We start from the raw sequence: 25,419 nt of genomic DNA, 5'->3' as shown, positions 1-25,419 counted from the left end.
GAACGTTTTCGCAATCGGAGGAGAAAGTCGGTGATCCAAATTTCACAAGAAGATCCTCCTGCAAAGAGAAACGCCTTTGTTTTATGATTGGCACCTTAATTCACGTATAATTTCCGTATCACTCTTTGCCCTATTCTGCCATAATAAAAAATTAATTTATCTTCTTTTGATGAGGTTGAAGAATCAGCCAACCAGATTCAAGTAAAGGTTTATTAGCCCTTGATTTATAATTCGATTTTAGTTCAAATATCTTCTTCACAAGTAATGGGCCCTGTTTTTAAAATTTAAAGTTAATGTCCATATACTTGTTGACAACCTTCGATACCTGGGCAGGCACGTACTTCAAAATCTTAAACATGGCTGCGAAGTATGTGGACATGAATTTTGCTGAAGATATTTTTACAAATATCGAAACATAGGTCGAAACCTGGCGCAAGGGCAAATAAACCTTTACTTGCAACTGCTTGTTTGATTTTTCAATCTTTTCAGATTTCCACAGTTGCTGTTTCGCAGCCATGTTTAAGATTTTCTTGTGAACTTCTTCAATATCCTCCGTCAGTCCCATCTGCTGCAGATCGCTCACCGTACAGGAATACTCCAGAAGAGGGCTGACAGGCGTGGTGTCACTCTAGCAGCCTTGTTAAATTTTTTAAGTGTTCTGCCAAGATAAACGGCTGTCTGTGGTTCGATTTCCCCACAACATTACCCATTTGATCGTTACGATTTCAGTTATTAGTAATTGTAATCCCTTAGTATTTAGTTGAATTTTCAGGCTTTCGATTTGTATGATTTGTCGAGTAATCGAAATTTGGCCGACCGGCTAGCCGCTCGGTCTAACGCGCTGCTTCCCGAGCGGGAAGGCGTGCCCCGGTGTCCGGCACGAATCTGACCGGTGGATTAGTGTCGAGGTCCGGTGTGCCGGCCTGCCTGTGGATGGTTTCTAAGGCGGTTTTCCATCTGCCTCGGCGAATGCCGGATGGTTCCCCTTATTCCGTTCAAGTTACACCGTCTCCGCATACGCTTACACCTTAATCACTCTACCATGCAAACATCTGGGGTTACACTCGTCCGGTATGAGACGTTCCAGGGAGGGAGGGGGGAGGGTATTAGAGGAGGGTGAAGGAAGGGTGGGGGTCCAATGGGGGCTGAACCGCACAATACTCCTCGGTTCCGTGTAGGGCGGCGGTGGGGTGGGTGGACTGCTGTGGCCTGTTGTGGGGTTGTGGACCACTGAGGGCTACGGCGGGACGAAGCCTCTCTGTCGTTTCTAGGTCCCTAGTTTAAATACACAATACAAATACAAAACCGAAATTTTAACAGATCACTTTTAGTATGTGGATGACCTCATATTTTTCATTATTTAGAGTCAGTCGCTGCTTTTCGCATCATACAGATATCGTGTCTAACTCATTTTGCAACAGGTTTTGATCATCTGATGAGTTTACAAGACGGTAAATGACTGAATCCTCTTCAAACAATCTAAGAGGTCTGCTCAGATTGCCTTTCATGTCGTTCATGTAGAGCAGGAGCTGCAGAGGGCCTGTAAAACCGCCCTGAGTTACGCCAGGTGTTACTTCCGTTTTACTCGATGACTTTCCGTCAGTTACTGCCAACTTGACTTTTCTGACACGAACTCACTAATCCAGTCGCACAAGTGAGGCGATACTCAATAGACACGTAATTTGATTAGAAGTCGCTTGTGCATAACGGTGACAAAATCCTTCCGGAAATCTAAAAATATGGAATCAATCTGACATCCTCTGTCGATAGGACTCACTACTCCGTGACAGTAAAAAGCTAATTGCGGTCTCCGAGATGCTTTGTGCTGTTACATCATCAGCTCTGTGATACAAAGAACTAACATTGGAGCAGGTGGAACAGTCTTTCATAAAATAGCAATATTTGTAGTAGTTGTGGTGACGCATAAGTTGAGTTAAATAAGTTACGGATACAGAGTGATTAGTAAACTGAAACATCTGTAGACTGAGCATCAGAGGCCAAACTGGTTCTCGCCGTGCGGCACAGTTCAGAATAGACGTGTTCGGCCAACACGCTTAACCGTTTGTGACGAACATGATCTCCCATATAGTTTTAATGTGAAACAAATATTTGCCTCCACAAATATTAAAATTTCAGCGTAACATATTACATTATAAAACACTCTATTACTTGCAGTCAGAAACGTGTAGGTTATCACATGAGGCTACATTTACAGCATTTTTAAAAATAACCGCGCTACAATTGATACATGTGCAGAGAGGGGGAGGGGGGGATGGCAGCAGCGTAATATGCTGCTCTACAGCCTACAGAAATGTTAAAAAACACAATGAGACTATATGTTGTTGTTGTGGTCTTCAGTCCTGAGACTCCGTGCTACTCTATCCTGTGCAAGCTTCTTCATCTCCCAGTACTTACTGCAACCTATATCCTTCTGAATCTGCATAGTGTATTCATCTCTTGGTCTCCCTCTACGACTTTTACCCTCTACGCTGCCCTCCAATGCTACTTTTGCCTCAGAACATGTCCTACCAACAGATCCCTTCTTGTAGTCAAATTATGCCACAATTTTCTCTCCTCCCCAATTCTATTCAAAACCTCCTCATTAGTTATGTGATCTACCCATCTAATCTTCAGCATTATTCTGTAGCACCACATTTCGAAAGCTTTTATTCTCTTCTTGTCTACACTATTTATCGTCCATGTTTCACTTTCGTACATGGCCATGCTCCACACAAATACTTTCAAAAACGACATCCTAACACTTATGGTTTAGTCAGTTTATCCAGGTCCCATCTACTTAAATTCCCACCTTTTTGCAGTTTCTTCAGTTTTAATCTACAGTTCATAACCAATAGATTGTGGTCATATTCCACATCTGCCCCTGGAAATGTCTTACAATTTAAAACCTGGTTCCTAAATCTCTGTCTTACCATTATATAATCTATCTAAAACTTGTCAGTATCTCCAGGCTTCTTCCATGTATACAACCTTCTTTGATGATTCTTGAACCAAGAGTTGGCTATGATTAAGCTATGCTCTGTGCAAAATTCTACCAGGCGGCTTCTTTCATTTCTTACCCCCCAATCCATATTCACCTACTATGTTTCTTTCTCTTCCTTTTCCTACTATCTAATTCCAGTCACCCATCACTATTAAATTTTCGTCTCCCTTCACTATCTGAATAATTTCTTTTATCTCATCGTACATTTCTTCAATTTTTTCGTCATCTGCAGAGCTAGTTGGCATATAAACTTGTACTACTGTAGTAGGCGTGGGCTTTGTGTCTTTCTTGACCACAATAATGCGTTCACTATGCTGTTTGTAGTAGCTTACCCGCACTCCTATTTTTTTATTCATTATTAAACCTACTCCTCAATTACCCCTATTTGATTTTGTATTTATAACCCTGTATTCACCTGACCAAAAGTCTTGTTCCTCCTGCCACCGAACTTCACTAATTCCCACTATATCTAACTTTAACCTATCCATTTCTCTTTTTAAATTTTCTAACCTACCTGCCCGATTAAGAGATTTGACATTCCACGCTCCGATCCGTAGAACGCCAGTTTTCTTTCTCCTGATAACGACGTCCTCTTCAGTAGTTCCCGCTCGGAGATCCGAATGGGGGACTATTTTACCTCTGGAATATTTTACCCAAGAGGACGCCATCATCATTTAACCATACAATAAAGCTGCATGCCCTCGGGAAAAATTATGGCTATAGTTTCCCCTTTGTTTCAGCGGTTCGCAGTACCAGCACAGAAGGCCGTTTTGGTTAGTGTTAGAAGGCCACATCAGTCAATCATCTAGATTGTTGCCCCTGGAACTACTGAAAAGGCTGCTGCCCTTCTTCAGGAACCACACGTTTGTCTGACCTCTCGACAGATACCCCTCCGTTGTGGTTGCACCTACGGTACGGCTGTCTGTATCGCTGAGGCACGCAAGCCTCCCCACCAACGGTAAGGTCCATGACTCATGGGGGGGGGGGGGCAGTTAGTGATAAACAAGCTAATATTTGATACAAATACATGGTCTTCCGCGACCTGTGCCAGGCTCATTAAAATCCTTCCGAATGACTGCCGCGTTATCTTGTAAAACACTTAAAATACTAAAATAAGCCGACGTTTCGGCCGCCGTGTTCCGAGGAAGGCCACTGTATGTGCGCCAGACTGTCGGCTGATTTTAGTATTTCCAGGATTTTATAAGATGACGCAGCAGTACAGCCAGAAGCCATTCTTGTTTTTAGTTTATGCTTCTATCCATTTTTGTAATCGAATTGCAGCAGTTTTAATCACCGAATTCAGGAGCAAGATTGAGGGCGTGAAAGGTAGCGTTATCTATGATAATCTGAAAGAATACGTGATAGGTGTGGGAATGTATGGAAGATGAGTCTGATTGGTTCGGTGGGTGAGTAAGAGACAGAACTGCTGAGTGAATGAATGCATGCATGATTATGGATGACAGAATGTAAATGAATGATTAAACGGATTTAAAAGAATGAGGATGAATCATGGACTGAATGAACTTGAATGATGGCATGAACGAGCTCCAATGAAGAAATGAATGGACAATGTGAATAAGGGAATAACAATTAATGAAGGAATGTGAATAAGAGACTAACAAGTAATAAACAAATGTGAACGACAGAAAGACGGAAAGATAGAATAAACAAACATCTATACCCGATTGAATTTAGGTGGGTCGGATGCTTCTGATGCTAATAGGAAATACTTCTCATTGTTACAGTCTTATTGGTATACAGTTGTTAATGCTTTTTTTAAATAGTATAAAGATCATAATATATTAAGATTTCTCTGAGGTTACAGCGAATTGAATGCTTAACAATTGTTAAAACGGTCCCATATATTTTGTTACTACCTAGTTGATGAGAATATAATTTAATCTATACAATGCAAATGTCAAAGAAAAATAAAAAAATAAAAAAAATGTAACACAATGAGTGTGGTTAAGAATAATTTGTAATATATAGAGGGAAGTGATACGGTGTATTTGGATGAGTAATACAGTCTAAGTATCATGTTGGTCAGTAATGGCCTATTTCTATTTCAGTTCAGAAGGTGTCGGTACAACCTCGAGCTATTCTCATCTGAAATGAATTGAAAATAAGCGTGAACCGTCTGTCGACAGGCGCCGAAGAAGCAGGCCCCCGGGGTGAAGAAGCCAGCAAAGGCAGCGAAGGTGGTGTCGGCGGTGGCGCGCGCCAAGCCGGCGGCGGCCGCAGCGAAGCGCCCTGCGACGCCCGCGCCGCCGCTGCGCAGCAAGAAGCACCTGCTGCGCGCCGGCGCCGCCTCCGCGGCCACCCCGCGCCAGAGGGCGGTCGCCGCCGCCGCAGCCGCCGCCAAGAGGCGCGGCCCGCCGGCCAAGCGCGGCCCGGCCGGCGCCGCCGCCCCCGTCAGGAAGCCGCAGCAGCAGCAGCAGCAGGCTGCCAAGGCGGCCGCCAAGCCGGGCGGGCCCAAGAAGAAGAAGCAGGCGGCCGCTTCCAAGGAGGAGCCGCGGCCGGACGCTGCCGACCAGCACGCCCCCGAGGCGCCTCCGCCCCCGGAGGCCAAGCCTGCAGGGCCGGAAGTGGCCGCCCCCGCCACCGCCACCGCCACTGCCGTACCGGAACCGCCGCCGCGTTCTCCGGCTTCTCCCGCGTCGAGAAAATCGCCATCCAGTCCGCACCAGGCTGTTCTGGAAGGCTGCCCCGTACCCTCTGACGGAGCGGCTTCTCCCAAATCGCCTCCCCTCTTTTTACCCCCGCCGGCCAGCCCCGGCGACAGTTCGAAGCCTAAAGGGAAGGACAGCTCTGAAGCGAGAACCAATCAGACTGTCCCTTCTGGGAAATCGGCTCCAAAAAACGCCGCCTCCGCTAAAGATAGCGCCTCTAGAATCGAAAAAGTCTCTTCCCTGTCCAAGACTTCGCCAGCAGACAAGGCCGCCCCACCGAAGTCGCCGGCTCCGGAGCGGTCTGCCCCGCAGAAGGGCTCCGGTGACAAACTGAGTTCTTCCTGCAAAGTCGCAGAGAAGATTAGCAGTCAGTTGCGGAGCTCGACGCAAGACAAGACCAAAGTACCGCCCGCAGAGAAGTCGGGGAAGAGCTCCCCTTCGGACAAGCTGGGGACCAAATCCCCCACGGCGGATAAAACAGTGTCGCCTCGAGTGTCCCCGACGACAGGTGTCGCGTCCCCGAAATCGCCAGCCGCTTCTTCCAACAGTCCACCTTCGCCGGCTAGCGACGCCGGCAGTAAGAACGCGAAAGAGCCGCCTCGCGAAGACCCCGCGAGGCGGTCCGCGGCTGCGGAGACGGGTGCGGCTCCGTCCTCGCCGTCCGGTGCCACCTCCGGCGACAAGTCGAGAGAGCAGCAGTGGGCAGACACCGTCCACCTTCCAGAGTCACCCAACAGGACCAAGAAGTCCGGCGAGAGTGACGCGAACGCGCCCAAGACCACGGCTACCGTGGCGACCAACACCTCACCGACGACCTCGAGGAAGTCCGCTAAGGAGTCCGCGGAGACTGTCGGCGGCAAGAGCAGCGGCGGGTCGTCGCCCAGGACGGTGGCCTCGGCGTCGACCAACACGGCGACTGGAAAGAGGTCGCCCAGAGAGGAGCCGACTGCCGCCACTGGCAAGTCGACGGCCAATGCCGCCACCAACACGGTGCCGAAGAAGAAGTCCCTCTCGTCGGCGACGAGTGTGGCGGTGCTGGCGAAGAAGGTGAAGAGCCGCGCGGACGTGGGTCTGCTGGCGCGGCCGCAGCTGCCCGACACGGCGCCCTGCATCCAGGAGCTGCTGCTCATGGCCACGCAGGCCATCAGCGCCTACACCGAGGGCGACGGCGAGGAGGAGGACGGCGCGGGCCGCGGCGACGCTGCCGCCAGGCGCGGCTCCAAGTCGTCGTCCAGTGAGGCCGGCGGCAGGCCCAAGAGGTCGGACAGCAGCGCCAGCGACGGGGAGAGGAAGAAGCAGAAGAAGAAGACCAGGAGGAAGAAGATGCTGCTGCTCGCGTCCGACTCGAAGAACTCCGCCGGCGGAGTGGGCGGCAGTGCCGCCGCCGGCGCAGAGTCGCGTTCGCAGTCGTCCTCACCCACCGGCAGCCCCTTCGGGGGTCCCGGCGGCAGCTGCAGGCCCGCCTCCAAGAAGAGCGAGCTCAAGGACAAGATCATCGCCAAGATGGTGGCCAAGAAGGCAGCGTCGCTGCTGGGCGCGGCGTTCGCCAGCAGCATCAAGAAGGGCCGGCAGGAGGAGAGCGACGGCGCGCCGGAGCAGGCCGAGCCCCTGGAGTACTCCGTGGCTGCGTACCCCGTGGTGGAGGAGGCGGCGGCGGCGGGGGCGGGCCCCAAGTCGTCCTCACCTGCCCACACTGTGGACGCCAGCCCAGCCTCACTGGCAGCCGACCCTCAGTCTCCTGCAGAACCTGAGGACCGCAAGCCCACAGCTGCCGAGGTAAGGTCCACTACATTACTTCAGTCGTAATCCCTGAATACCAGGACACGGATCTCTGACATTTCGATAAGAGTCAGCGATATACATTTTCAACAGTGTACTTCATGCTGGGGTCCACATTCCTAATAAAAAGGTTAAAAGAAGTCATTGTTCCGAAGAGGCTGTATGTCTGTACTATACTATGCAAACGATAACCGTTCTCAATGTAACACAGTGGTATACAGGAAGTCTAGACGAGCAATTTGATATGACACTTGTGGTCCATCAAGCTGAGAAACGACGTCAAATCGACCTACAATACGTACTTGACCTACTCGCTGCACGAGATTTCGGCAAAATTCCTCCTCGAATATTAAAACCCTCTTGTTATTGCACCTACAGAATGTAAAATTGACATTTATGTTAATTTTACCTCACTATTTTGTCAATTTTAACAGGGTGAAGTTGACAGTTAAATCTTTATCTATCTCTGGCCCCCTGACTACGAGACCACTGTGCTTGTAAGGTTTGAGTTTGGCTTGAGTTGTGAATGTAATTACACTTTTCAAAATTCGTTACAGAGTGTTATTTTAACCACCCTCACAGGAAAGACTAACTTACTAATACTAACCACAGCTGGTGCCGTAAGAGGGCTATACCATGTTAAAAATCCAGCGCAACGTGCATACGCCGCAGTTTAGGTGGCTTTCATAGGCCAATTTCAGGTTGTTTCCTGTTTTCCCACTTGGTAGATCACAAGTGTACTGGGTGATCAAAAAGTCAGTATAAATTTGAAAACTTCATAAACCACGAAGTAATGTAGATAGAGAGGTAAAAATTTACACACATGCTTGGCATGAGATGGGGTTTTATTAGAAAGTATTCCTAGACGCGTGAAAGATCTCTTGCGCGCGTCGTTTGGTGATGATCGTGTGCTCAGCCGCCACTTTCGTCATGCTTGGCCTCCCAGGTCCCCAGACCTCAGTCCGTGCGATTATTGGCTTTGGGGTTACCTGAAGTCGCAAGTGTATCGTGATCGACCGACATCTCTAAGAATGCTGAAAGACAACATCCGACGCCAATGCGTCACCATAACTCCGGAACAGTGCTGTTCACAACAATATTCCTCGACTACAGCTATTGTTGAGGAATGATGGTGGACATATTGAGCATTTCCTGCAAAGAACATCATCTTTGCTTTGTTATGCTAATTATTGCTATTCTGATCAGATGAAGCGCCATCTGTCGGACATGTTTTGAACCGTTGTATTTTTTGGTTCTAATAAAACCCCATGTCATTCCGAGCACGTGTGTCAATTTGTACCTCTCTATCTACATTATTCCGTGATTTATTCAGTTTTCAAATTTATACTGACTTTTTGATCACCCGGTATATTAAATTGTTGACATTGTGGTACGCTGTAAACAGTTACGGTTTACACTTAGTGCTTTAGTTTCCACCATTGGCGAGTTTCAACCGTGACATATTATGTCGTATCACATGCGTGAGCACGTGTTAGCTTGAGAAACGCCATCTGGTCATAATTGACCAACAGCATAAAATGACATGCAATACAGGAATACAACTTCTACGGGACTACGTATTCCTTTAAGGTCTGTATTTCATTTAAGTGCAATAGAATCAAATATCTAAATTAGTAAAATGTACCCCTATTACAGTGCTAACTTCAATGCAGTGCGAACCAAAATTGGCGTTCTCTGGTGCGACAGTGCTCTCCCTTGGATCCTGCCTGTCCAAAGATGTTTGTAACAAATTCTGCTTCATGCATATTTTAGGTAGAAAATATTTTCTTTAATCATCCAACCCGAACAGATAAGTGTCATCGCGTCCTCTCTTACATCGAACCAGGGTTTGATGCACAGAGTACCTTTTTGACATTACAGTTATCTAGAATAGGAAAATTTTAATATACTACATAATAGCACTGAAAATGTGTTAACATCGAGTATAGATTTAAGTGTCAGGAAGTGGTTTCTGAAAGTATTTGTATGGAGTGTAGCCACGTATGGAAGTGAAACATGGATGATAAATAGTTTGGACAAGAAGAGAATAGAAGCTTTCGAAATGTGTTGCTCCAGAAGAATGCTGAAGATTAGATGGGTAGATCACATAACTAATGAGGAGGTATTGAATAGAATTGGGGAGAAGAGGAGTTTGTGGCACAACTTGAAGAAGGGATCGGTTGGTAGGACATGTTCTGAGGCATCAGGGGATCACAAATTTAGCATTGGAGGGCAGTGTGGAGGGTAAAAATCGTAGAGGGAGACCAAGAGATGTATATACAAAGCAGATTCAGAAGGATGTTGGTTGCAGTAGGTACTGGGAGATGAAGAAGCTTGCACAGGATAGAGTAGCATGGAGAGCTGCATCAAACCAGTCTGTGGACTGAAGACTACAACAACAACAGTACTGAAATCAGTTGAACGTCTGAAATTGCAGCAAGGGGAAACTACAGCCGTAATTTTTCTCGATGGCATGCAGCTTTACTGTATGCATGGAGAGCTGCATCTAACCAGTCTCAGGACTGAAGACCACCACCACAACAACAACATAAACTAATGAAGGTAATACTGGCAGTACTTGTACTACTGCAACTGCTGGTTTTAATGATAATGATGATGACAATGATGACGATGACGGCGATGACGATGATGGCGACGACGACGATGATGATAAACAATAATAACAATAAAGATAGTGGCAGATATGAGAATGTATAGGTATACAAAATGGATGTTTTCTGGTGTACCGAGTTCAGGAGAGAGGAAACATAAGGGGATTGCATCGGCCAAAAATACAGAGAAATAAGGAAGTCTGGGTTCGAAACAGGGATGTGCAAAGCTAACGAGTACATTCAGGTACAATCCTTAATGTTGCTTTAGTAGATATGTCATTAACTGTCTTCTGAAGGTGCAGAGGTTACGCAGTTTTCTAATACAGTGCGGGAGCCGGCCGCTGTGGCCGAGCGGTTCTAGGGGCTTTAGTCCGGAACCGGGCTGCTACGGTCACAGGTTCGAATCCTGCCTCTGGCATGGATGTGTGTGATGTCCTAACTTTAGTTAGGTTTAAGTAGTTCTAACTTCTAGGGGAGTGATGACCTCAGATGTTAAGTCCCATAGTGCTTAGAGCCATTTGAACAGTGCGGGAGGGTATTCCAGAGTCGGGCTCCTGCTACTGAGAAGGACTTGGAGAAAGCCACTGAACAATAGAGTGGGACAGAAAAAATTTTGCTCTGACGAGAGCGGCTCTTTCTGCCCTGTTGTTCAGACAGAAGCGTTAAGGTTAAGGCGAGAAATGGCGGACAGCGTACCTTGATAAGACAACAGGGAAGACAGATGATAAGGAAATCTCTGCACTTGTATGCACACAGCCATGATAGCTGTGCATATGATGATGAAATATGGTCAAAGAATCGAACGTCACAGATACAACGAACCCGGACACGTATAACAAGTTCCTGGCGCCACGAGCTTCCCTGAGAAAGGCCTTGCGGGATAACATCTCCGTAATCAATGATTGGAAGTGTGTGTGTTTGTTCAAGTTTCTCTTTCAGGTCAGTTGGGGAGACCTTTTCATATTTTTTGTAGCACACGAACAAAGGCTGATGCCCTCTTGCACATTGCAGTTACGTCCTCAGTCCAATTTAAATTTTCATCTGTTACTACTCCTAGACTCTTTGGCGAAAGAGAGACGTTTATATTTGTCGCGTTTAGGATTAAAGAACGTAGGGATTCCTGATATTTCGCACCAGTGAGCGTAGAATGACCAACCAGTACCACTTGGGTTTTGTATAGGTTGAGCTGTCACCCAATATCATGCGCCCATTTGGATAGTGCACATTGGTCGATATTAAGATTCTCGGTAGGTGTCACTTTCATACAGTTGGCGCGTATCGGTGTACATGTGGTATTTTCAGTAGGAGAAACTGATAACATGTTATTTACGTACAATGAAAAGTATGTTAAGACCTAATACTGAACCCTGAAGGAAGCCATATACATTTTTTTTTGTCATCAGTCTACTGACTGGTTTGATGCGGCCCGCCACGAATTCCTTTCCTGTGCTAACCTCTTCATCTCAGAGTAGCACTTGCAACCTACGTCCTCAATTATTTGCTTTACGTATTCCAATCTGTCTTCCTCTACAGTTTTTGCCCTCTACAGCTCCCTCTAGTACCATGGTAGTCATTCCCTCATGTCTTAGCAGATGTCCTATCATCCTGTCCCTTCTCCTTATCAGTGGTTTCCACATATTCCTTTCCTCTCCGATTCTGCGTAGAACCTCCTCATTCCTTACCTTATCAGTCCACCTAATTTTCAACATTCGTCTATAGCACCACATCTCAAATGCTTCGATTCTCTTCTGTTCCGGTTTTCCCACAGTCCATGTTTCATATCATACAATGCTGTACTCCAGACGTACATCCTCAGAAATTTCTTCCTCAAATTCAGGCCGGTATTTGATATTAGTAGACTTCTCTTGGCCAGAAATGCCTTTTTTGCCATAGCGAGTCTGCTTTTGATGTCGTCCTTGCTCCGTCCGTCATTGGTTATTTTACTGCCTAGGTAGCAGAATTCCTTAGCTTCATTGACTTCGTGACCATCAATACTGATGTTAAGTTTCTCGCTGTTCTCATTTCTACTACTTCTCATTACCTTCGTCTTTCTCCGATTTACTCTCAAACCATACTGTGTACTCATTAGACTGTTCATTCCGTTCAGCAGATCATTTAATTCTTCTTCACTTTCACTCAGAATAGCAATGTCATCAGCGAATCATATCATTGATATCCTTTCACCTTGTATTTTAATTCCACTCCTGAACCTTTCTTTTATTTCCATCATTGCTTCCTCGATGTACAGATTGAAGAGCAGGGGCGAAAGGCTACAGCCTTGTCTTACACCCTTCTTAATACGAGCACTTCGTTCTTGATCGTGCACTCTTATTATTCTCTCTTGGTTGTTGTACATATTGTATATGACCCGTTTCTCCCTATAGCTTACCCCTACATTTTCAGAATCTCGAACAGCTTGCACCATTTTATATTGTCGAACAATTTTTCCAGGTCGACAAATCCTATGAAAGTGTCTTGATTTTTCTTTAGCCTTGCTTCCATTATTAGCCGTAACGTCAGAATTGCCTCTCTCGTCCCTTTACTTTTCCTGAAGCCAAACTTATCGTCACCTAGCGCATTCTCAATTTTCTTTTCCATTTTTCTGTATATTATCCTTGTAAGCAGCTTCGATGCATAAGCTGTTAAGCTGATTGTGCGATAATTCTCGCACTTGTCAGCTCTTGCCGTCTTCGGAATTGTGTGGATGATGCTTTTCCGAAAGTCAGATGGTATATCGCCAGACTCATATATTCTACACACCAACGCGAATAGTCGTTTTGTTGCCACTTCCCCCAATGATTTTAGAAATTCTGATGGAATGTTATCTATCCCTTCTGCCTTATTTGACCGTAAGCCCTCCAAAGCTCTTTTAAATTCCAATACTGGATCCCCTATCTCTTCTAAATCGACTCCTGTTTCTTCTTCTACCACATCAGACAAATCTTCACCCTCATAGAGGCCCGTGATAATTGCGAGTTTCGCCACTCACTCGCAATAGCCAGCTTATGGTAATCAACCAAACCCGTTTCCAGTAGAATTATCTGTGACAGAATCCTCTCTGAAATGTTACACAGTTTGAGCACTGCAGTTTGCGGTCACGCCTTGTGTAACACGCCACGCGCATTTTGGTACTGGAAAAGTTAGAATTTACGTATTAAAATCGGAATTTCACGTGTCCGTCTTTTTCGCACGTTCGCGTCCACTTTGCGGCACTTTACGGTCAAGTTGCAACCACTGTTTCGTAAAACTTTTACATTTGTTCAGAGCTTCTTATATCCACGTGAGACCATGATCACGGGTGAGATCCGAACTGAACTTGGGCTTCGACAAAGCCTTTCTCGTAGCATACAAAGTACGCACGAAAGTACTGTCCTCTGATTGGTTGTTACTCGTCGTAACCATTGCTGTATTGGTATTAAAGCGCCAATTTATCAAAAGAAACAATTTATAAAATCGACAAATAATCAAGTAACTCCCTCTTTAAACAACGAAATTATCCTAGAATGTATCTTGTTTTCTCAGTCCCATAAACTGACTAGTTGCAGTTTATAATTTACCCTGAGTATGATGCACTCTCTCAGTACACAGTTATCATGCTTGTTTCCCGTTTTAACTACTTGAGAAGTGCGTAGCTCGTAAGATGCTGATACATTTTAGGCCTTGCTTATTTTTTTCATAGTTCCACACAACTTCTTCTAGTTTTCTCAGTTGATCTGTGTTCAATTTTTCAAGGCCTATCCACTGTGCCAGCTTATAACTAAATCTGAGGGGTGTGCGATGGGGAGGTTCCCTTGTGACCACTATGGGACTTAACATCTATGGTCATCAGTCCCCTGGAACTTAGAACTACTTAAACCTAACTAACCTAAGGACATCACACAACACCCAGTCATCACGAGGCAGAGAAAATCCCGGACCCCGCCGGGAATCGAACCCGGGACACCGGACACGAATCCGCCGGGTGGATTCATGCCGGGGACCGGCACGCCTTCCCACTCCGAAAGTAGTACGTTGGACCGCACGGCTAAATGGTATGTTTATTGTGGAAGCTGTAAGAATAATGTACAGAAGTTTCGAAATAGTTCGAAAACTGCCAACAGATAGCGCTGTAATCATAATATGTAGTCCCTATAAATAGTTCACATAGGCCAGAGCGATCAAACGCTGAAACGTGAAAAGGGGATTAGCGTACAGACGGAAGAGGTTGAAATCAAGTATTCAATTGAATAACGTGTTTTTTTCGCTCCACTGGCAAATTTCATACACAATTTAACGTTGCAAGAGGACAACATGCGAAAAGCAGTCGCGAACTGGCAGCCGATTTCCAACGGGAAGGCTAATCATCTTGTGGGGAATGTTGGCCCCAGGCAGACTGTTGTTATTCCTGGACATGTCGTCACAGGCTTCAGAAATTATTCACAAAATACCAAGGAGATCCGTCCGAGAGTTCTGACAGACTGGTTTGAAGCGTTTCAGCACGGTGAAAATACGGGCACAGAGCCTGCACTTGTTTCCATTCAAAATCAAAAGCCACCAGGCTACAGATCTATGAGTTGTGTGACAGACGGCTGTCTTGGCGAACTGACGAATTTGCGATTCCGAAAAACTTGCATAATGTGAAGCGAAATCACTTTGTTTCTGGAAAGTTACCGTTTGGGCTGCGGTTTGCGTGAGAACAGAGGCATCATTCGCCCTTTTCCTCGTGAAAAATGGTCACTAGTGCGGGTTACGTTGCAGTTTCGGAGCAATCTGTCGACACACAGCTAGCCTCGGTGGATCGAGCAGCCACCGGGCGGTCCATACAAGACTGACACAGACCACACCGCACCGGACAGGTGCTGCACTTTCTGGGACAGGGTCACTGAGTTGCATTATTGCAAATTTGCTGACGTAGGGATGGATTGGCCTCCATATTCACCCAGTCTGACTCCTTGTAACTGTAATTTGTGAGACACATTGAGACACACTGTCTGCCGAAGCCACCGCAACGCTGGATGAGCTTGAATCGGTGATCTGTGTGGCATCTGAATCCATTTCCAATGAAATACTACAGGATGTGATGACAAATTTTACTGTTCGTTTGCGCCACCTCCGCAGTGCGAGTGGTGGACATTTCCGGAAGACTGTAATGTGGTTGAAAAGGCTGCCTGCAAATGACGAGTTTGATGGAAAGGGAAATGCAGTGTGACTAGGGCCTCCCGTGGGGAAGACCGTTCGCCTGGCGCAAGTCTTTCGAGTTGGTGCCACTTCGGCGACTTGCGTGTCGATGGGGATGAAATGATGATGATAAGGACAGCGACAGCACAACACTCAATCCCTGAGCGGAGAAAATCTCCCACCCAGCCGGGATTCCAACCCGGGCCGTTCGGTATGACACGCCGTCGCGCTGACCACTCAGCTACCAGCGGCGGACGACGGGTTTGGTTATGCACGCTGATACTGTGCGAGCTGTACAGCGTACAGCGCCATCTGTCAGCAGCTTTTCGAATTATTTGCAAACTTCTCTATAACTTCTGCATATAATTCTTGAAGGTTTCACAATAAACATACCGTTTGTTTCACTAGTGCATGGATCTTAATTTCCAAGATACTTAATTCTGAAATCGGGACTCTTTCGCTGGATACCCTGCACTAAGAGAGTATTCAATAAGACATGTGGGGCGGCGGGTAAGTTACTGATTTCTGGTTTAAAGTTTTGAAGCCGTCTTTAATCACGTGAGCCTGGCAACTAATTTGGTGGACAGCCAGAAAGCGAAGGGAAACATGCTGACCTTAGTTTCCAGTCTGCACGGCCACATTCCGGTCTAGCCCACTGAAAGCGTGTCTGTTTCCCATTTCTTTGCGGGATCAGAACTACGACTTCAGTAAAAGTTTAAAGTTCCAATCAAGATTTAATTTAATTAAAGTTTCTCACAAACAACACTTAACATTGCGTTACGTTCAATTGAAAACAAGTCTTTCTAATCTAACAGCACCTTTAGCAGTTCAGAGGCGACCTCTACGGTAACTTCCTACCAGATTGTTTTTCGCCCTGACTAACATCACTCAATTGAAAGTTCGCAATAAATGTTCAGAAATTAATGCTCGCCGTAAAAGTGGAAATAAGTTCACCACTTGCCACGCGGAATTGACCTTCTCACGGACGGCACAGTAACAGTTATTTTACCGAATTCTAAACGATCCAGGACGGTGTACAGCCCTCGCGAGTTTACTATCCGTTTTCACTGCCAAATACGCGCTATCACAGCTCGGCTGTGACGTGATCCGAGGCAGAGCGCGACCAGACGTTTAACTGGCGTGGACCTCACAGTGTCTGAGAGCGAAGTGAACGTTTTTACTGCTTCAGGGGCTGTTATATATAAGCTGGCGGTGCGGACTGCCGAGAAAACATCTGCTGTCTCTATTTGCATACGGCGGCAGTCTACAAACGACCGCTATCTCGGGCAAACAATCTTTAACAATAGAGTTACTAACTACTTCAGAAACTTCTTAATTTTTGCTGGTATGTAGATAAGGAATTTGAAAACATGTAGAAAGTTTCAGCTCGCTAGAATGAAAACTTTTCTTAATAGAATTTATTTAGTGGAACTAACGGTAGATTGTTACCTCTGAACCATTTTGCTAAGACTTACATCAGTTGCTATTTACGTTACAAGTCTTAAACTGGGTGTAGCTCTATTATTTGATATACTTAATCATCTGGTGTAACCAAAATCCTCTATTATTAAAATTTCAAGTACTTAATCTAGAACACTTAGGTACATTTTAGTTACAAAATTAGTTTTTATTTAATTACTCAAAAACTATAAGAGTTAGATTAACGTGGACTCTCTGTTGTTATTTTTGTGGTGTACTGAAGCATAAAACAAATTTTCAAGCTTCTAAGTCCATTATTTAGCGCCTCTGATTTTTCCGAAAAACGTGGATTTAGCGTTAATTTTTGTTCTATGATTTTGGAAACCAGCATCACTTATTTATAACTTCTAACTGCACCTTCTGACCAAATTCTGGCTTTCTAGCGTCATTATTTAGCGCCTCCAATTTTTCTCTGAAAACGGGATTTTTCCGTAAACTATTAAGTTTAGAACATCCAGACTTGGTATTTGGAACATTATTACACTAAACTATAATTTAACACATTTTTAAACATAAGTTTTGATTTTTAATTTCACACTAAATTGTGGTGCAATACTTGTGCGCTACATGCAGACGCGTTATGGTGACGTGGCGCTACTAGCAGTGAACTGGGGTAAGTCCCGACGCACTCGCTTGGCTCTGTATCTCACACGATACAGCGCTTGGTTTGCTTCAGACAGACCACAGTTTTTCTTTCTTTTTTTATTTGGAGAAGGGATATAACTGAAGGGAAGCAAAGATGACAATGGACCTGAAAGTATGGAGCGATTTCATGGATGGAAGATAACAGAGTAAACGTGTGAAGGAGAGATACGTCTTTAAAAATGGGGTAATAAAATGGGTTACGCCGTTGCGACCCAGGTTAGCTGGGGTCCGGATACGAACAGGAGGCCGAGCACGGAGTGTGGGTGAGTGGTCAATTTGAGGCCCAGAAGGTCAGTGACGTAGTGCTACTGCAATGAAAATTATTTATCGCGTAAGGTTCACAAAGTTTCACGAAGTGTCTTGAGAGCGGAAGTCGGCGGCCGAGCGTAAGTGCGCATGCCGCGAAGAAGTGCTGATGCTTCGTCAGCTAGTTGCGGCATCGCTCCGTGGGTGTGCCACGGTCACGTGCTGTGTGGGGAGATGAAAGGGGTGGCAGGGAGGGGGGGGGGAAGGGGGCGTTGGCGCCGAGCGTCCCGCAACACAGTGCGGCTCAAACCCCAGCGCTCTCTAACTCAATTAAAAAAAAAAGTTTCAAATGACTCCGAGCACTATGGGGCTTAACATCTGAGGTCATCAGTCCCCTAGAACTTAGAACTACTTAAACCTAACTAACCTTTAAGAACATCAGACACATCCATGCCCGTGGCAGGATTCGAACCGGCGACCGTTGCGGTCGCGCCGTTCTAGGCTGTAGCGCCTAGAACCGCGCGGACACTCCGGCCGGCGAACTCAACTCACCGTGTGATCAGGTGGAGTCTGCCGACTGTGGTCCACGATACCGGTTCGTGTGAACACAAGGCTCTGCTCATCCTCCACGGACAGGTCGAGACGACAGCAGATGCTGACAAGTCGGACCAGGAGGCTGTGCAGACGCGTCACGCCAGATCGGTGTGGAGACGGAAGCTTGCAGATCGTTTACGATGACCTACAGTGGCTCGCTGCACACCAGTATTCTCACGGGCGGTGGCCCCGTAGGCTGCAGCGGCAGGCCACGGCTGTGGTATGCGTCAGGTTGGCTGCATATCGGTGTCGAAGACAGCAAGCAGATAGCAGGGTGGTCGTCATCATCGATAAAGTTGTCATGGTTTTACTGCAACTCAAACACTGTCGTTCTTTGTGGTTCTAGCGAGACGGTCAGAATTTCAGCATGACTGAATGTATCATTGAGCTCCGAAACTCTAGTTTTTTAAAGGATCATGTCCGCGACTTAAGACGCGGTGGGTCCGTGTGTAAGAGAGCATTTGACGTTTCGGGGCTCCTTGCCTCACTGTGGTAATTCAGTGATTATTCCGGGTCTCCGAGCCCTGTTCAAATGGCTCTAAGAACTATCGGACTTATCTTCTGAGGTCATCAGTCCCCTAGAACGCAGAACCACTTACACCCAACTAATCTAAGGACATTACACACGTCCATGCCCGAGGCAGGTTTCGAACCTGCGACCATAGTGGTCGCGCGGTTCCAGACGGAAGCGCCTAGAACCGCTCGGCCACATCGGCCGGCCCGAGCCCTGTTCTTTCTGCCTACATTTGACTTCGGAATGGCGTTGGGGCGGCGAAGTTTCGTAAAGCTCTCGCCTTTTAATGTAGCACGGCAATACTTGTCTTTCACCTTCCTCGCTTGTCCGCCGCTCGTGGTCTCGCGGTAGCGTTCCCGCTTCCCGAGCACGGGGTCCCGGGTTCGATTCCCGGCGGGGTCAGCGATTTTCACCTGCCTCGAGATAACTGGGTGTTTGTGTTGTCCTTATCATTTCATCATCATCCCGGAAAGATGCGAAATTGGACTGAGCAAAGATTGGGTAATTGTACGGGCGCTGATAACCACGCAGTTGGGCGCCCCACAAACCAAACATCATCACCTCCACCTTCCTCGCTCGCAGGTCTGTTGCATAGGCCGTACGTCTTCTTGCCATTCCGATTGGCACACCGGTCCAGAGCTAACCTTCTCTGGTCTGAGATCACTTGGTAAAACTTTTAAAATAAATTAAACTTGTATCACAAAATTACTCTGCTGCGCAACACAACTCAGGTTTCAGCGTCAGTACAGGGTGACACAGAAGAACGGGAATGTTTGAAATGATTATTAGCAGCCATGGGCAAGTGCCAACGCTGCGGGTTTGTGACAGCGACATTTCACTAGTCATGAATCAGTGGAACGGGCAATAGCGTGCGTCAGCCATAAAATTTTTATAAAACAATGATAGTTTGGTAGCGGTGCAGAGGGAGTTTCGACGGTTTTATAATTTAGGACGTCATGATGCCGTTCCGTCGAAACACGCGATAAAATGTTGGATTAATAACTTTGAATAGAATGAATATGCTTTCAGGAAGAAACCAACAGGACGACCAAGAAGTGTGCGTTCTCCAGCCAACATTGATGTTGTTCGCGAATCTGCTGTACGGAGGCCGGGTCAATTCGTAAGCAAGCAGCAGTGGTTCGAATGTCCCGGGAGTGTGTTCGCAGAATTCATCTTGAATTAAAATTTCATCCGTACAAACTACAGATGGTGTAACAATTGAAGGGCAACGATTACCGGTTACGATTGGGATTGTCAACAAATGGTAAGAAAAACAATTACGATGAATTTCCAAACAAGTTGTGGATCTCAGATGAGGCACATTTTCATCTCACAGGTTACGTGTATAAACAGAACTACCGTTAATGGGCAAACACACACCCTAATGACGTTCATGAGCGCCCTTTACACGCTAGTAAAGTTTCAGCATGGTGTCGTGTTTCATCACATGGGATTATCGGACCGTATTTTTTCGCAAATGTACAGGGAAATACGACTACTGTCAATGCCGATCGTTATGTGGAGATGTTACGAAATTTCGGTACACCAGTGTTGAACTACGTTCCAAACGTTCAAGAAGCCTTGTTTCAACAGGACGAAGCGACATCGCACACTGCACGACAATCGATGGAATATGTGCGAGAATTGTTTGGCAGCCGTATGATCTTACAATTCGGTAACATTCCCTGGCGCCCTAGATCGCCAGATTTATCCGTTTGTGATTTTTTTTTCTTGTGGGGCTACCTCAAGAACAAAGTATACACGACTCGACCAAGAACGCTGGATGAGTAGAAACAGAGAATTCGGGATGCAATTCGCAGCTGAGGTGGTGCGGCGGTCAGTGAGGAATGTCAACAGCGGATTTCACGAATGTATTCGTACAGGACGCCGCCATCTAAAGGATGTAATTTTTTAAAAAACGATAAATGCCATCCGTGTTTCGTAAATGGCAAAGCTGTCAGGTTTCAATTACTATGAATGCAGTTTCTTTCCTTCATCGCTTCTAGTTTCGTTGGTTTATGGAAATGTTCCCGTTTTTCTGTGTCCCACTGTATTAAATAATCGCACGTGTTTTGTATAAGACCTGCTGCAATTGCTGTCTAATGGTTACAAATCCGGATACTGTTTCACTCTGCCAAAAATTATAAAAAAAATACTACACCTAGTCACGGACTCGAACACTGTAACTGGAGGAGTATGCCCTCTGCACTAACTGGGTAACACACTTACAGAGTATTGAATGTAACTACTGTCGTGGTTGCCTTTTCCCTTTGTTTGACATTAAATTTATACACGATAATGATGGAAACTGGAGAAATGAATTAAAATTTGTGCCACGGCCAGGACTTGAACTCGGGTCTCCTTGCTTATTAGGCAGTAACGCTAGCCATTACGCTAAATTTACATACGAGACAAAATTTTGTCAAAGACATTTTTGTGCTGTTAGCACACGAAGACTCGCATTGTAATGTCCGAATGCGGAAATTTTAGTCCACCCTATGTACAGGGTATTAAAAAGAAACTACAGGGTGACCCAAAAGTCTGTTAACAATAGAAAATGCTCTAATTCATGGAATAACGTTGGGGGAGAGGTAAAACTTTACACACATGTGCAAAATTCTGTAGAGTGTGTGTGTGTGTGTGTGTGTGTGTGTGTGTGTGCGTGTGTGTGTGTGTCAGGCGCAGAGAGAGAAGGTCAGATGCGCCAGAAATCGTGACACATTGACTTCACCAGAAAAAAAAACACTGTTACTGGAAATTTGCTACTGCAACTTGACGAGCTTATCGCCATAATAAGGCTATTTGAGCGGTTAATGGTCTTGTGACAAGTGTTACTGTTAAGATAATGAAGCTGGAAGCCACAGATTGTTCAGACGATAGGCCCCGTAGTGGGTGATCAGACAAGAGTGCTTGCTCGGAAACTTTCGAAAGAAATGGAGACACTAGCGGATTCACGTCCACACGGCGAAGTCAGCGCCTGTGAGGACGCACTTGCAGTGGCGCTCCATGCACCATCTGTGTTGTAGAGGACTCAAGCGTACTCTGCAGTGTTACGAGGGTCGTTCAGTAAGTAACGCCCCACAGTTTTTTTTTTTTAAAGCCATTAATACACACAGACAAACATCCTTGGTGCTTCACATTTCATGTTTGCTCTGTGCGCCGGTGAAGTTTCGAACCTTTCTGGCAGATGGCAGAGCCCTAGTACAGCTTAAAATGGCGTCTACATAGGAGTCACGTTACAAGCAGCGTGCTTGTTGTGTTCACAGTTCCGGGTAGTCAGCGCGTACACAACTTCCCCACTAGAGCGCGCCCCGCTAAGCACAACAGCGCAGGCGCACCGCTCGTCCGTCTCCGCACTACGAGATGGCGCTGCCTTAGAGACGGACCAAATTCTGCTTCCGCCGATCCGCGTATTAATGTGTAACGCAGCCAATGAGATTGCTGCTAACGTAGAACCTTTTCTCCTCGCGGATCACACTCGCGCAGTGATACCTGAGCGCGCGAGGTATTACAACGAGTGTACAGACCTCCGATTAGTCAGTGTGCATTAGTCTGCAGTCAAGTTTCAATCTGCGCCTAATCAGACTATCATATTCCTGTACATGGCCATGAAGATAAATGAATAGACACTTTGTCAAGTATCAGAGATATGTGAGAATAAGATTAACATACCAAGACCAAAGGAACTTCAGATTGTCAATTGTAAACAGCATCCACAATCAAGTTAAGTAAGGTTTATGATTGTTATTATTTTAATAAATGTGTGTGAAAATTAATCAAGTTCTGAAACTTCCTGGCAGATTAAAACTGTGTGCCCGACCGAGACTCGAACTCCTTTGCCTTTCGCGGGCAAGTGCTCTACCATCTGAGCTACCGAAGCACGACTCACGCCCGGTCTCACAGCTCCACTTCTGACAGTATCTCGTCTCCTACCTTCCAAACTTGCCCGCGAAAGGCAAAGCGCCCGAGTTCAAGTCTCGGTCGGGCACACAGTTTTAGTCTGCCAGGACGTTTCATGTCAGCGCACACTCCGCTGCAGAGTGAAAATCTCATTCTGGTAATCAAGTTCTGTTTAAAGTTGGTCACCGTCAATCTGCTACTCTAAGCGTGCAAGTGGCATTTCTATCGTCTGACCTAACGGTGGAAGATAAACACGCCACAGTAAGACCACGAGACATATTGCTGACACTCGCCTACTTCGTTAGAGCGACAAGCCAAATAACCTGATGATGTGTGTACCGAAGGTCTTACAGTACGCACGCCACAGTGCTCTTATTGAATTCTTGTGTACAGAATGAGAAACCGCGGTGAACATCCATAAACGTTCGTGTGCAGTGGATGGCGATGGTGCAGTTGATAGGGGTACAGGTGGGCGATGGGTAAAGAAAGTTACAGACTCAGGAAATGCAGAAACAGAGCTCCACGATCAGCCACGCTCGGCACGTCCTGTCACAGCCACTGCTCCAGAGATGCTGAATCGTGCGGATGCCATTATTCGTGGCGACCGGCGCATCACGACAATTGGCTCTACAGTTGCCGGTCAGCATTGGAAGCGCGTCTGCAATCATCGAGACTCTCGGATATGAGGTGCTCACCATGGGTTCCACGAACGATCACGGCGTACCACCAGATGAAGAGAGAGGCCATTTCATCTGAATTGTCGGAGCGTTTTGAGAGCAACGGAGAAGCCTTTCTGTCACGGATCGTTATGGGGGACGAAAGCGGGGTGCACCACTTCGCGGCGGAAACAAAAAGGCAGTCCATGGTGTGGCATCATTCTCATTTACCACAAAAGAAGAAATTCAAGACAACGCCCTTTGCCGTAAAAGTCATGGTTGCAATCTCCCGGGATTGTGATGGCGTCATTGTCGTGTATGTGATGCCCAGAGGGTGAACCATAAATTCAGAGGCATACGTGAAGACTGAATAAACCCAAGAACCATTTCCGACGTGTTCACTCGGACAAGAATCCAGCAGGAATCTTGCTCCAACACGATAATGCACGCCCACACACAAGTCTGAGACCAGGAAACACAATGCCAGATTATGTTGGACACCATTGCCTCGTCCACCCCACAGTCCAGAAATTGGAACCCTCAGACTTCCATCTCTTTGGGCCGCTTAAACATTCTCCACGGGGGACACACTTTGGAAAAAAATGGTTCAAATGGCTCTGAGCACTATGGGACTTAATTACGGAGGTCATCAGTCCCCTAGAACTTAGAACTACTTAAACCTAACTAACCCAAGGACATCACACACATCCATGCCCGAGGCAGGATTCGAACCTGCGACCGTAGTGGTCGCGCGGTTCCAGACTGTAGCGCCTAGAAACGCTCGGCCTCTTCGGCCGGCACACACTTTGAAGATGAGGACAATGTCAGTCATATAGTGAAAACATGGCTACGCCAACAGGACAAGAGCTTTTACCAGCAGGAAATACATGCTCTTCCAGAACGTTGGCGTACGGCCATAGAACGTGATGGAGAGTACGTAGAAAAATGGACAAGAGATGTTGATGTATATTGTCACCAAATTCTGACTCTTAACAATACATACGTTCTGAGAAAAAAATGTTAGACATTACTTATTGAATGATCCTAGTATTTGTACAAAATCCAGCTTCATCATGCACTGTTACTCGTCAATTACGTGACGCTGTGAGCATTTTCAATGTGGGGTGTTCAAAAAATGGAGGAAGGTGACAATTGATTGTTCAACGTATTCTGGACCGTCAAAGCCCTTTTCACACTCCGAAGGTCTGTCAGCACGTACAACTGCAGAATTCGGGCTACCGTAAATCCTAGAACTGTCATTGATACCTCAATGTATGACGGGAAAGCCACGGTGTGGTGCGGATTTACCACATCAGTCATTATCGGACTCTGTTTTCTTCGAGGAAATTCGAGGTGGTGTTTTGGCGACTGTCAGCGTGACTGGTGCGAGGTACACAGGTATGTTACAGAATCGCATCATCGCTAGCCTGCCTGGTAAACACCGGCTGGAAGGCGCGACTCTTACGAAGGATGGCGCTCCACTCCATGTTGCGGCAAGTGTGAAAGTTCTCTTGCGCACATCTTTCGGTGAGTAAGGCGTCCCTAGCCACCAGTTCCCTCACGTCTGGCGTCCCAGGTCCCAAGAACTCAGTCCGTGTGTTCACTGCTTGTGGGGTTATCTTAAGTCGCAAGTTCACCGCGGTCGTTCGGCCTCTTTAGGGATGCTAAAACACAACATCAGAATCAGACTAAGATTTCTCACCTACTGATACCATTGTGCAGTTCTGTTCACAACATTGTCCCTCGAGTACAGGTATTGTTGATGAATGTCGGCCGACATGTTGAGAACACTTCTTATAAAGAACATTGTCATTTCTAAAAAATCAATTATTATACTAAGTGTTTCTTTTGTACCACCATTTTTTTTTGCACCTTTTTAGTTTACAATAAAACCCTGTGTCAATTCAAGCATGTGTGTCAATGTTTAACGCTCTACCTACATTATTCCGTGAAGTAATGAACTTTCAAATGTTAACGGACTTTCTGGTCACCATGTACACCATATTCTGAAAGGTGGTGACGCGATCAAAACAAAAAAAAGTCCAGGAAACATGGGCTCTAAATGCATACCTTGTGTTGAATCCCGCCTGGGCGTCAAATGTGGGGTGTCTGGGAAACCTATTTTCTCTGTTCGCTAGACAACAATTTGAACAAATCGTATTAATGC

The 25,419-nt window shown here is 46.2% G+C and overlaps 1 protein-coding gene across 1 annotated transcript in view; it reads left to right on the top strand.

Moving 5' to 3' along the window:
- LOC126106270 (mucin-19-like) overlaps positions 1–25,419 on the top strand; it is a 267,599-nt gene that overhangs the window by 113,635 nt on the left and 128,545 nt on the right. The window contains exon 3 of the mRNA XM_049912493.1: positions 5,149–7,446. Coding sequence (XP_049768450.1) covers positions 5,149–7,446 — 2,298 coding nt within the window. The remainder of the gene's footprint in view (positions 1–5,148; positions 7,447–25,419) is intronic.

Source organism: Schistocerca cancellata, chromosome 10 (assembly GCF_023864275.1).
Source record: "Schistocerca cancellata isolate TAMUIC-IGC-003103 chromosome 10, iqSchCanc2.1, whole genome shotgun sequence".
In the NCBI taxonomy this organism is placed as follows: domain Eukaryota; kingdom Metazoa; phylum Arthropoda; class Insecta; order Orthoptera; family Acrididae; genus Schistocerca; species Schistocerca cancellata.
Note: the sequence above shows the minus strand (reverse complement) of the source record. Positions and strands in the feature narration are given on the sequence as shown.